At 43.3% G+C, this 14,304-nt stretch overlaps 1 protein-coding gene across 3 annotated transcripts in view; it reads left to right on the top strand.

Annotated features, from left to right (window-relative positions):
• Positions 1 to 14,304, top strand: part of LOC111841444 (DENN domain-containing protein 2B-like) — a 54,747-nt gene that overhangs the window by 14,924 nt on the left and 25,519 nt on the right. For 2 of the 3 annotated variants that reach the window (XM_072718073.1, XM_072718072.1), the window contains exons 2-4: positions 6,350 to 6,454; positions 10,558 to 11,793; positions 13,340 to 13,485. In XM_072718073.1, coding sequence (XP_072574174.1) covers positions 6,381 to 6,454; positions 10,558 to 11,793; positions 13,340 to 13,485 — 1,456 coding nt within the window. In that variant the 5' untranslated portion in view covers positions 6,350 to 6,380. Of the gene's footprint in view, positions 1 to 6,226; positions 6,248 to 6,349; positions 6,455 to 10,557; positions 11,794 to 13,339; positions 13,486 to 14,304 lie in introns of those variants that run through there. The other variant, XM_072718074.1, reaches the window with a different exon arrangement.

The raw sequence follows: 14,304 nt of genomic DNA, 5'->3' as shown, positions 1-14,304 counted from the left end.
GGTCTGGTTTGGTCCTTTATGTTTTTCTGAATTCTGTCCATTACAGGGTCACAGTGAGCCGGGAACCTGTCCTACTCTGGCGTGGCCGTCAGTCCATTGTAGGGGACAGAGACACACACAGACCCCTTGGTATGGGCAGAGCTGCCAAAAAGAATTAAATCACTTAATTATCTCAAAAAAGGATAGTGATTCTGACAAGTGTCAAAAAACACTTGTATTGTCTTGAAACATGTTGAGGCTGTGGAAAAAATACATTGATCCTTAGTTGACTGTTAACCACAATTTGCCATGTCACCGCATACTGGATTTCCCCATTAAAGTGGATCTTGACCAGAGAATTTATAACTAGAAGTTAGTTAATGCAGGTGCCTGGTAAGGAAGCTTTTTGCAGAGTGGTGAGATGCAATTACCTGGCCTGGAAGGTTTAGCCACGTATGGCGGTTGTGTCCCAGACCGCTGTGTTCCTTTAGAAAACAGGATCTTTGCCAGCCTCGGTTCCTTTGTTCCTTTTCCATAAAAATATTGAAGCTGAATATTGATTTCTTCAGGGGGAGAATCTCAAACTGTGTAGTTGAAGGAGAGTAAAAGCACTGGCTTGATCTAGTGAGTGAAGCGAGTGCAGTATTAACAGTAAATTGTTGGTACCTGGTCATACGTGAGCAGCTGTGCTGAGCTGTGACAATCAGGGCACTTCATCCCTTCCACGGGAAAATAGGCTCTTGCAGGATACACCTTCAGGGACACATTTCACCCCCTGTTTTCGTGCTCCGTCATTCTTCCCTGAGGCCTCTTTCGTGTCAGTGCTGCAGCTGAAGCAGAAGTTGACAGGAAACACATGATGAGTCCTTTGCTGCTTGTGCATTTGACCGCACATTTGGGAAATAGTCTAATGAATGAAAAATGGTGAAGTTATATTCAAATGGGAACTTTATTAGTGCCAAGAGAGTCTGTTTCTCACAATGTAAACGCAGCATACTTGGATAATGATGGCATGTGTCGTGTACATGTACTGTGGACTGTGTACACATGTCTCCATGAGGAAGCCTTTATGAGAACCATATGATGTTCGTCTTGTAGGGCAGGTTCTCCGTCCCTGCACCATGTTATTTACATTGAAACTGAGCTCCAGGCTCACAGTCTGGCCTTTACCATGTTAGATTATTAGAGTGCATGTGTTGGTGCTCTCTTGTGAAAAGACTTTTTAGTCTTGTCTCCTGCTCATTTATAAGGTCTGGAAAGTGTTGAGGATTTGGTGGGTTTCACACTGTCTCCTCTCCCCTGACTCTTGGCTGCAAGGAAGCACCACGTTGGTTTTTAAAATGTAAAGGCTGCCGCTCAGCAGAAAACCAGAGCACCCAACTGTTAAGACGTCTGTCTGGAGGACAGACGGCAGAATTTCAGCGGAGGGTCTGTGGCAGAACTTTACCGTGATGCTGATTGAACCGTGGCTGATTGAACCGTGGCTGATTGAAGCCCATCATGGTGTTACAGGGAACATTTTTTTAGTTTTGCGCACAGCACAGCAAAACCTCTATGAACATTTTATTGTTAACAGGAACCTTGTGTAACCACCTTGGACAATTTTATAGAGTTAAATAAATTGACATTACTTTTACTGGAGCATTTGCTCGCTTTATATAGTCTTGTATTCACACATTATATTCATTTTCCAAATGAGGTGCATGTAAGACTGTATTCGCTCCAGGTGAATATTCAGATGGTCAATCATAGTTCAGAAAGAAGGGGTCCTCAGTGCCATTTTATCCCTGTTTACATTCCAGGCCATGTCAGACCCAGGTTGACGCTGAAGGTTAATAATTAAGCTACATTTTAACCACTGCCCTTGTCACCCAAGGACACCACAGACAAAGACCTCTTCATTCTTACTCTTATTACATAGGAACATGTGCTGGCCGGTATTACAATGATCTTCCCACCCTTTACACAGTGAGGGGTTGCAGGGAATATGAAGAAGATCAGCAATAACATTAATGATTAAAATAAGGAATTGAACAAGCTGCCAGAGAAATCACTGTCCAAGTGTAAACACTGTCTCCCACTCTCATAAAACGAGAGATTATTATCTGATATAACCCTCAAGTTGGGTGATGTAAGATCAAGAAATGTAATGAAATATAATGTGATGCATGCAAAGGAAAACAGCCAGAGACAGAAGCAAAGGCACTTTTATAACAGTGTTCATAAGCCTCGGAGTCACATCACCAGAACTCTCCGAATTTAAGCCTTAGCCGGTTTTCCAGCCCCGCTGCTTGGAGATACTTCTGGACCTTTCATGTATCTAATGCCGTCAGAAAATGCTGTTCGTGTTTGGGAACTGACACTGCTATGTGTGTGATTAACAGGAATACCAAACTCCTACTAGGCACTGTATGTACTTACTAAACGGCAAGAGTGTTTTTGTGAAAATTAAGAACTTTAAATGTCAAAATGCTGTAGTTGTTTTTACTGTTGTAGCTGTACATCTGAGCAACACTAAGCTTGACTGTCTCAACCAGAGCTGCTGAAGACTTTTGGCAAAGACCACCTCTAAATGGGGGACACTATTATAGGACTCGGTTCTGTTCTGTTGCAATAGCTGCATTAATTTTGTAATTATAAAGATCAAGCTACAGAATTTCTTGTCCCTGCTATGTCAATCGTGCAAGAGCACCAGGTAGACTCATCTCAACCCATGTCAATACTCCCATTTGTCTGATGGACTGAACTCAGCACCTAGCTGGAGTAAAGAGGCAGCCCAGCACCATAGAACATGGGGGTTTCTCTGCTCAGCTTCTGTACTGAGCCATCTAGAACATGGGGGTTTCTCTGCTCAGCTTCTGTACTGAGACATCTAGAACATGGAGGTTTCTCTGCTCAGCTTCTGTACTGAGCCATCTAGAACATGGAGGTTTCTCTGCTCAGCTTCTGTACTGAGCCATCTAGAACATGGGAAATTCTCTGCTCAGCTTCTGTACTGAGCCATCTAGAACATGGGGGTTTCTCTGCTCAGCTTTTGTACTGAGTCATCTAGCTACTGCTGGCAGACTGAACCGAAACTAAGCTCACATTCCGCTCAGTGCTACGCTCATTACATGTAATTGGAATCCTCTGAGTGTTGAAAGATTTTTTTCCCCTTTCCAAAGATTTATGAGGCTGCTTTCAACTTTTTGTTAAAATAACATCAATCAGCTGTATTACCCTTTGTGTGGTAATTCATCAGGTATGAAAGGACAGTCAGTAGAATGTGAGAATCAAGCCTCACACCCATGCTGATTTCTATCTATATATGTAATCTCTCAATTTCTAATACATTCTCAAATTCATAATTCTAGCAGTTTGGCTTGCAGATTTGATTTTGGCTTTCAGATTGATCTGATTAATGCAAAAGCAGGTGCTTGATGGTTAATTTCTATATTCAAGTATTATTACTAAAAATCTTGAGATAAATCCCCCATGAGACTGAAAAGCATACTTACTTAAGTGTATTTACATATGAGCAGAGAAACATCTGTGTGAGACAGAAAAGTGGTGCCAGATCATATGGAATTTAGTCATTTGTTTTGTTTGCAGAACACTGGATGCAGTTTAGCTATTTAATATGACAATGAGGCTATTAGGAGCTTGATCTTTGGCTTTAAGTAGTCAGGCTGAGACTCCAGAGAGATGGGAAAAATATTTAGGCCAATGCCCTACAGACTGTTTCCGACTTATGCCTGGGTTAATCAGAATAGGAAAATTGCATTGACTTGTAGATGTGAGAATGAGATTCAGAGATGTGTGTGAGGCTGGGATGGTCATGTTGCCATACAGTTACATACTATTGTACAGTGTACAACGTTCCCTTGGTAGCGTAGCACTGTTTGACGTATGCATGGCTGAAATGTATTTTTATGTGCATTTACTTAATTAGTTTTTTAAAACTTCATTCATATGTGTGAGTTGTTGTAAGTCACATAGATTGTAAGTGGGGGACAGTCAGTACTTGCTTTTGTTGACGTCCTCATCATAAGCACTTGTCACTTGCGTTACACAATCTACTTGTATTGGCTGCCAAATAAATAAATATATAGATGCTAAGGAAACTGGCAGGTATTTGACGAAGTTGGAGATCTGTGTTGTAGCGGTTCACCGAAACAGGAAATTGCTGACAGATGGAATGTGGCTTCCATCTTCCCCTCCCTGTGTCTCTGTAGAGATCAGCCTCAGCACTTGTTCAGCCACCATAGACAACTTCCTGTAAACAAGGAGCCTTTCGGCTCTGCCACCCCCTCCAACTGTTACCCTAAGGATTCATGCTGACCTCCGTGCAAAGCAGAAGAGATCTTCAATATAAAGAGAAATAAAATTAAATAAATGATGACAAAAGAATCTCTGCCTGACAAACACCTTGAGACCTGACTTTTGAGCCCTTTGGCTCAATGGTAGCAAAGAAACTAAAGAAACACATGAGCAAGAGGGGGAATTATTTATGAAGATGTCATGAGAATGGGTGGAAGTAAGGAAGGGAGAAAGGAAGGAAGGAGAGAGAACGAGTGAGAGAAAGAAAGAGAGAAACTTGAATATATCAGTTACTCTATGTTCACCTTAAAACCATAAGGCTGCGTGCATGGATTCGCTGCAGTGCTGTTCTTGATTGATGTCTTTTTCCACATTAGTGAGTTTGTCAGTATCAGAAGGGGGGTGTCACCATTATATTACGTTTCAGGGTTGTGAGTTTTAAGCACAAAGCTCTCTTCTGAATGCTATAAAAATACAGCCAGGTGTTTTCAGAGGCTTCTCATTGCATCCACGGGAAACAGTACACTGTGGTGTGAGAGTAGAAGGCAGCTCTGTCTGTTTATGTTAGTCGTCCCGTTCAAACGGAGCTGGATGCTAGCGGCATTCCCCTCTGAAAGGCTCTCCGTGTCGCTCCCGCTCACTGACTCGTCACTGCACACGTGAAAGACGAACAGAGGAGGCAATGGGCCACACTGGGCTGTCTGCGGACTGACTTCTGGCCTCTGCTGTCAAATTTGTTTTAAATCCACATGTCAAAGTGTCAGTTTTTCTAAAATTGATGAGGTAGCCACGAGATGATATAATTTTGCATTTAGAAAATATTACTATCACATCTAGGGTGTCAGCCTATAACGAATATTCAAGAATATTTATAAAATCGAAGGAAGAAATAAACTTAAATCGAATGCTAAATGAGGTATTTATACTTTCTCTTAATATTTAATTCATTCCTAACTTCGCCTTCAATGATTTTTCGTGAATCCTGCATGTGCAATCGGAACCATTAGATGTTTGTGTGAAACAAATGACTGAGGCGAACAAGTGAACAGGAACTAACACAACGTGCATTGAAACGAATAATATTTGAATAATGGATAGCGAAATTCAAATAGTAATTCAGCCGAAATTCCCATCATTACGACCGAGTCTAACTTTATAGAAACTGTTCAGTCCGTTAACTTTATTTAGCAGATACTTTTGTCCAAAGCGACGCTCAGATCATACATTATAAGTAAACTGTAGCAACGGACGGTTTTGTCTATATTGTTTCCAGACGTTGTGTTGAGTTACCAAGTAAATTAGTTTGTTTTAAAATTTGAGCAGGTCACAGTTCAGGATTAAATCCACCAAAAGATCAGTGTTATTTTTCTTGTAAACTTTTACTCACAATGTTTGGAATGCAGTGAAATCATCCTGTGATATCTGATACTATACACCAAATCATATAGGGATTAAGCACAACTTCTGCCCTGGTTGTGGTCCAGTTTTTACTAAGGTCGTACAAGAGAATCCATGTAGAATTGTCATTGTTATATTATGATATTATTATAGTTTTTATGAATAATTCTGGTGCAATTTTTAAAATAATGTGATTACATTTTTGTAGTGTACAACTTTATTTTCCGGGTGCCTTGGATGGGATGAGGGAGCAAATCCAGACAATAAGGAAACTCACACGGTCACACCTGGAATCGTGAGGATATGGTGCAGCCCACTAATACACTGGCCTGCCTTTACTTTACTGCTATATTTACATATTCCTGTAGGTATGGTTTCTATGGGAGACTGCACACCTGTATGAGGAGATATGACACCTCTATAAGCAGATGACGAAATGACAGGCTTAGAATTGGTAGCAGTATTGTAACTTGTAAATGTAAGTGAAACCCTAAAATACTGGGGTAACTGGGAGTGTAGTAGCTGTGGTGAGCTGTGTCTGAGTCTCGGATGGATCACGCTCACTTATGCTGTAAGTATTAAATCTGAATATAAGCAGGTAAACGGTCCCAATGTTTACCTTTTAGATGAAGGCATCTTCAGTTTTCCTTTTTCCTTTTCCTTTTTCCGTCAGGTGAGTGGGACGTCGCAAGGCAGAACCAGCAATGACTGCCAACAAGAGTGCCAAGGCAGCGCCCCAGGATGGAGGGGGTAAAGTGCCGCGCAACATCCTGGGCAGGTCGGTACCGCTGCTGCTTTGGGCTTCGTACGACCAGCGCCATGAGCGCCTTGGGCCAGCGCTGGAAAACGGAAGCGATGTCTTTCAGGTTCTTTAAATGGCTTGCTCTCAAATACCAAGAGCTAGATGCGGTCGCATTAATGACCTTCGCTGTTGATGGGTCGAGAGCCAAGTAAACATTGACTGGAGACAAAAATAGAAATAAGTTCATCATAAAACAGCTTGCTGTGCTGTCTGCTGTGCTTTTTTAGCTAACCAATCCCTGACGACAAGAAAACACAACAAAATCCGTTTTTTTTCCATTCTATTAGGTTTGTCACATAAAGTGTATTATCATTAACCTCTGCAAGTCAGGTATCAGGCAGGTATGTTTTATGAGGACAGAAGGGGACTTTTTTGTCATTTGTGACTTCCTTCACTGGCAACTCTGTGCCACAGGCCTACTTACAGTAACTTACATTTGTTTACAGTACCAGCAGAAAAGTACAACTTCACTTCCTGTTCCTGTTGCAGCTTCTCTGAAGATGATAAAAAGCATGTTCTTATCTGTTGACTTGTAAGGATGTTTTATCAGTAGTATGTGGGCTGTTTAGTTTAGGGAAGTGTATCTAGTGTATCTGAATATTTAAATCAGGGGTGTCAAACTCCAGTCCTGGGGGGCTCCAGCCCTCTGGGACTGCAGTTTGACACCCCTGATTTAAATAGATTTGCCATGGAAAAATTTAGAACAATGAATAAAAATTTAGGAGAGGTTTTCTGTCAAAAAGCTTAACACATTAAATGAAAAGTATAATAATGTGAAGGGGATTTCCAGTGATGGGACCTAATTAACCTTCTGTTAATTATTTGTTTAGCCATTTCAAATAGCTCTGAATTGCATGGTCCTACACCACTCTTTTCAGTACACACCAATTCTGATCCAAAACAAGAAATATGTTCACAATGTGTTGCACATTCCTGTTAATTAGGTAATTTGAGACAAATGAAAAAAGGGAATCAGTGATTTATGAACAGAAGAAAAAAAACATATTTTGCTTGGAGTAAAATGATAGTGTGGTTTCCTGAAGAGTATTATGACTAAACAGACCCTTTCAAACCCCAGCAAAGTTTTCAACAAGCCCTATTTCATGCTGCAAAGCGCAGGTTTTTATGTAAAAAACATTCATGGCAGAAACATATCTGTGAAAATAAAGACATGGAAGCTGGAGAGCCAGGCTGCGGGGGCCTGCCGGGGTGGGGGAGGGGGGCAGGATGGCGGAGCGAAGAGGGTGACCTGTGCCTTGTTTGATCTCAGTGACACAGAGTGCCTGCCTTTTAAGGGTTGCCAACACTGGTTGGCTGGCTGGCGTGAGATTTTCAATTTGAGAGAAGTCTGCACACACATTATCATGTACGTAACAGTTTCATTACATTGTAAATAGTATGTAGGGTTTTCAAACTACCCCAGTGCTTTTGCTGTAGCTAATTTTAGGTTTATAATGGAATAATATACATTTGCTGTAAGATTTCTTGTGTGGGAGTTTGAAAATGTGAGTGTCACGCGGAATGCATGACAGTTGGCAACCCTTCCTTTTGGGCTGTTCTGGAAAGTGGTCCTGGCCTGGAGCTTCATGTCTGAGCAGGGGCCTGCTACACATTTCGGGCCCCATGAAAGCATAACATATTGGGCCCTCAACCCAGACCAATCCAATTATGTTACAAATTTTTGGGGCCCCTGTCACTCAGGGGCCCTTGGAATTGTCCTGAGTTTCCCTCTTTAGAGCACCCCAGTGTGTCAGTGGGCCCCTGTGTGATTGACACCTCACACTACGCGGCTGGAGTTTCTGCTGGGCTCATTTTTTTGGCCTGTCCTGGATTGTTGGAGCCCACGGGTTCGAATCTGGCTCAGCAGCTCGGAGGGGTCCTGCACTTGCTTGCTTTTGGCATATGCTGTAGGAACTCGCAAGGAATCTAACAGATTTGTTTTATGGCTGTTGGAACCATTAAAGTCAAGGCTTGTCCAGGGGGTATTTTTAAAAGTGCTCTGTTATTCTATGGTGGATTGAATTTTAATTTGGGCAACTTCATATGGATGGGATGTGGGCCTGCTGGATATATAGTACAGCCCTGGTTGTAAATAAAAATAGGTCCACTGGAATAGTTCATACAAGCACATTATTTTAGTACCATTGTTGAATATTGTGGTCTGTTTCTAATATGCTAAATAAAATATTTCCTTATCTTATTTTTTTTTTCATTTCACATTTTTGACTTTTGCTTGACTACTTTGGGGTCTACTTTTGGCACAGGGAGGGCTTATTAAGCCTCTAGGGAATTTGTTTGACTTGCCTTGGACATCAAACCGAACCACATTATATATAAGGGGGGCATTATATTTTGTTGCAGGGGTGTAAATGCTTATTGGTTTATTTGAGCTGTGGTGGGGATCAGATGGGCATTTTAGCAGCACAGCACAGGGTGTGGTTCTTTGGGCACAGGAAGGGCTACATCAGGGTCTCATGATGCCAGGTCATAAAGCACCATACAGGCTTCAAAGGTGCTTCTTCAGGGATTGTATGGTAAGAGCTGAATTTATACACTGTCAGTCTGCCTGGTACTTAATGCATTAAGTAATAATAATGTGTTCTGCTTGATATACCTTGGGCAATCATGTTTGGAAAATTGAACGATCCTCTTTTTAACTGACCACAATTATACTAATACATCTAGTTAACATGAGGAAGTATTATTGTTGCATTCAAATACAATATCCTAGCTAAATAGACACAAACACTTTGTCTTTTGAATGTAGAGTCTTATTACTGTTATGCAAAATGTCTAATTTGTTGAAAGTATCTGTACAATATGGTAAAATGCCTGTAATGACTTCAGCTGAAATAACAGTATAGCACATAAGAGAGGGGTTAAAATCCTGGCATACAGAATGAATGCTCTTCCATTCTCCTGAGGCGGCGGGGGGGGGGGGGGCTTTCTACACGGATTCCGTCCTGTGGTGCACGCATGGTTACACACACATTCACACACACAGCCGGCCGGCGCTTTGAGGTATCCAGGTGCTGGTCTTTTTCCAACCCCCATCCCGCCCGTCACATGATGTGGGGGTGTGCCGTTATTTGTCCCAACCTGCACTCTGGATAATCTTGTTGGACTCTTCTCAGCTTCAGTATTGCTCTTACTATTCTTGCCACAACAGTTTGCGTGCTTCAGTCTAGTATTCAGATGGAGCCTTGCAGTTCTGCGGTTACTTGGAAAAGAGTGGAAGGTGGTAGCGATTCCATTCTAGGTGAGAATATCTATGTCTTTCTCTTAGGATTCAGTTTTAGTCCATGCTTTGGTCCATTGCCAAGGGCAACCTGACTGTGGGGCTGACCGGCAGTTTTGGGTTGTTATTCTAAGGAGTGGTAGTGGTTAAGGGCTTGAACTCCTGAAGGTTGTTTGTTTAAGTCCCTGGAGGTGACCAGACCAGAAGTCTCAAGGCAATTCATTTTGGCAATTGTTCTGGGTAATAGTTTTAACTACTCAACTAAATTAAAATTTGCTAAGATGCATGTACTGCCCTCAGAAGCTCTCATGAAAAGTGCCACTTGGGTTAATTCAATCGGGTGAAATGAGGGTCTTTTCTTCTTGTGTTCAGTAGTTCCATGAGTGGGGTCTGCATATGTTCTACCCACATAATTATATTACACGGAAAAATCCAAGCATTCATTTTTACCAAAGAATTATATTTTCTTTGGCTCTGACTTTTAATTAGATTCTGCCAGTGTTAAATTGCAGAGGTACTTTTCCACAGATTCTTTTACATTAGAGGTCAGTGTTTTCACATTTAGTCATATCTGAGAATGAATTCATCTTATTCATGCTCTTGCGCTCTTCTTTCTCCTCCCCAGTCTTCAAAAGAGGTGTGTTTTCTTCCATGTGCTCTAAGCGTCTTTGATGATCAGTTACTTGGCAGAATATCTACCTGTATTACACACTTGGGTTGTTTTCGTGGTGTTTCTGATAGGGGTTTTCAGTTAACGTTGACATGTGATTCCGTTTTATCTGTTTATCTGTGACTGGAGCTGGGAAATCCTGCTGCTGATCACCCCCCTGCTTTGTCCCAGGTGTCAGTCGGCATCTCCGCCCCCCATCCTCCCTGAACTGAAGGAGCCGGTTCAGCCCCGGAGTGACAGCACTGAGAGCTGCTCGCCGGGCAGCCCCCCCAAGGCGGCCGACGGCCGGGCCTCCAGCCTGCGTGCCTGGGCCGGCAAGACCGTTTGCCCGCACGGCAGCTCCACCCTCAGCACTCAAGAGCGACTTCTGAAGGCGAAGGACGCCTGTGCTCCGGTGGGTGAAGGAGGCGGCGGCCGGGAGCAGAAGGACAACAAGCAGGAGGGCAGCCGGGGTGGAGCAGAGCTGAGCAGCGGCTCGGTGAGCCGCAGCAGCCTGTCGCTCGGTCCGCCCTCGGCTCCCGTCCACCACCAGCGCAGCCTGTCACTGGGCCGCTCCATCACTGGCCTTCACTCTGCTGCCATTCGTAGTAAAACTTCAGTATGGGCGCATCAGACGGTGGTACTTCCTAGGATGAGCCTGTGTCTGGAGAAGCGGCAGCTGGGCGAGCAGGGGGCGGTGGGGGAAGCATGCCCAACCATCCTGTCCTCCTCCTGCGGCAATAAGACTTTTGACATCAAAAGCCTGCGGAGGATGTCCAGTCCCTTCTCTGGGTGCTCGTACGCAGAGACGAAGGAGGATGAGGCCGCTGCTCCGGAACCGAGCTGCCTCAGCCACTTCGAGAAGAGGTCCGGCAGGCCCGAGGCCTCGGGGATCCTCCTGCGCTCCCTGACCAGCCGCAGGGAGCCGTCGGCCGTGCTCAGCCGCATACAGAAGATCGAGCAGGCACTGAAGGAGAACCCCCCAGGGACCGTGCCGCAGTACCCCAGCAGCTGCTACACCTCCGACAGGGTGCGCCATCGATCTTTCACGATAGGCGGGCCCGAGAACGCGGAAACCACACGCCCCAACAAACGGGCTAGTGTCAGCTCGGTGACAGCAGAGCCAGACTCCGCGCCTGGACCTGACAGGCTGGCGCAGCCCAAGCAGGAACCCAGCCCTGACCTGGCCCGTACCGGGAACACTGAGACGCCCTCTGCCAAGACACAGGAAGGCATGTCGGTTAACCCTGTGCCCAAACCCAAGCGCACCTTCGAGTATGAGGCTAACCGGAGCCTCAGCACCACATTATCAACCAATGGTCTACCCCCCAGCAGCTGTGCTAAGGCCCCACCCCCTCTTCCCTCCACCTCGCCACCCTGCAGGGCACAAGGCACAGATGGCAGCCGTAACAGGCGGGCCCAAGGCAGGTGAGATCCCAGCACACAGCCCCCAGATATTATTAACTAATAATTGATAATGAGAGATGTTTGAGTAACTTTGTCCAGCTTTCCTTGTATAGTGCCTCATTCCTGGCAGTTTGAACATTCCCATCTCAATTCTCACACTGGGAAATGTGTATATCTGGTTACTCACTTACTTTGCCTGTGCATGTTCGTCAGATAGACGGATCATTTACTGTGCTCAGATTTGCAAACATATCAGTCACATCTCAAGGTTGATGGTAACTGGTAAGGTATTGGCTGTGCTGGTGTCGTGTGTGAGAGCAGGCTTTGTTTTTCAAGGACAGTTATACCGCAGTGTTCTTTTGTGTCTTGATTTAGCTTTATCTTCATATAGCCATCAATTGTCAGTCTCTGTCTAAACGTCATTTGAAGTTAATGACCAGTCTAAAGGGATACATTATTAAATAATGGAGATTATTGAGATTTAAAAGCATTTTGTTAAAAATAAATTAAGCACTTGTACAGTAATGATTCTCACTAGATACTATGTGTTATAACGGTTCCCACTCAAAGCTGTAAAATATAGGGAATCCTTTTACAAAACATCAAAGAGTCAAAATGTGTTGGATTTGATTGCTAAATATTTAAATGCCAAATGGTTTACAGGCTCTTGTAAGTATTCCGCTTCAATACAAAAATTAACAACAAAGGTTTGTAGCTGTAGGTCAGAAAGTGTAGCTGTTTAGCACCATTTAGGTGGTTTGACATGTGCCATCTTCTGCTGGAGTGAGCAGATGTTCTGGATTCCTTATGGTGTCCCAACGGTGAACCTGAGTCTCTTTGAACTCATTTATGTGTCTTCCTGCTCCCTCAGCTGTAAGACATGCTTTTGTAATGCACTCATATGACAATGAAATGTGCAAGGTTCTGCTCAGTGTAACCAAAGAGGACATTTGCTTCTAATAAAGAGGACATTAGAACATTATTTTATATTTGCATAATGAGATATCCAGACTTTTTTTTTTTATATTGCTCTTGGCTTAATTTTTTCAATGTCACCAAAAACTAAAGTAACACTTTACTTGAAGTTCTCATCTATAATGTATTATAGAAAGTTTCATAATGCTTTACAAAGCATCTATAATATATTACAATGCTCAGTATAAGAATTAATAAAGTATTACAGCATCTTCTATTGACAGTCATCTGGCATTATGGTATTGATTGTAATACTTCATAAGCTCCAGTGAAGCTCTCATCTATAATGCATTATAGATACCTTCATAGTACATTACAAAGATTCTTAATTCTTATGCTGACCATAATGCATTATAGATGAGAGCCTTAAATACTAAAGAGATATTATAGGTTTCTCCAGAAGTCTGAAGTAGCTTTAACCTGCGCTGTTGGTCTCAGGAAAGAGGGCACCTTGCAGAATTTCATGAACGAAGGAGATCATCCAGACCTCTCCGCACCATGGGACCTCTAGGCCCTATGCATCTTCATGGCAGTCACTCTGCTCTGCTTGTTTTTCTCTTGGCTGATATGGACGTGCATCGTTGTGGCTCAGAGAGTCGTGTGAATCAGAGGACACAGGCAGCCTCTTGTCCTCATACCCATCCTCACCCACGGAGAACGGCACCACCTGCCCGGACACCTGCAGCCGACCCGGCTTCAAGAGCGCCACTGAGGAGAACGCCTACGAGGACATCGTCGGTTAGTAAGCCGTCTGTGGCCAAGGTGGTGATGCTGCTGTTACAAGGCAGGGATAGTCCTTTTCTGCAGTAATACCCAGGGAAGCATTACATGGAATGATAAACACCTCGAGTGGTTTCACAGTCCCTGCAGCATTTAACATACCAGCAACATTTCTCACATAAGTGAAAATACATAATGTTGGCAAACTCCTGGGACTTGACTGCAGCCTGGAAGCTTGGTAGCCTGATTCTTGCCAAGTATGTTGGAATGCCTTGAATGACAGTGCCTGGCATGCAGCTTTGCTGTTGAGGAAATCATGCTATTCCTGTGTGTGGAGTGCATGCAGATCGCGGACTACGTCTGACATTAAAACCATCTGCACCATTTCATATTTTCTTCTAATCAAAATCACACACATTTTCTTTACACTGTTTGCCGTGCGATTCAGCAGATAATTCAACGGAGAATGTGAGCATGAAACTTTCAGGCTGCCTAATGTTTGCTCTTCCATTGTCAGGGAGGTTTTTGCAAGCTTTCATTGAGTTCACTTTTTATGTTTAGTTAATTTTGAGGTTTGGAAAAGCAAAAATATAAAACATTTTTTTACAGATATGACATTACAGTGTAGATAGTTTGGCTAATTATGTGTAGTTTGCTCAGATGTTTCATGACAGCTCTTCCCGTAAGTCTAAAACTCTGTCTTTCTGAAATAAAACCTCATTAGATTAAACAAAACAGCAGAGTTATGACAGCTCACTCGAATCTAACAGGACGCATATCTGCACTGCATTCCCATATAAATCAGCTATATGATGGCTTTATTCTTGCTGTAAGCTC

The sequence above is a fragment of the Paramormyrops kingsleyae genome, chromosome 11 (genome assembly GCF_048594095.1).
Source record: "Paramormyrops kingsleyae isolate MSU_618 chromosome 11, PKINGS_0.4, whole genome shotgun sequence".
Lineage (NCBI taxonomy): Eukaryota > Metazoa > Chordata > Actinopteri > Osteoglossiformes > Mormyridae > Paramormyrops > Paramormyrops kingsleyae.
Note: the sequence above shows the minus strand (reverse complement) of the source record. Positions and strands in the feature narration are given on the sequence as shown.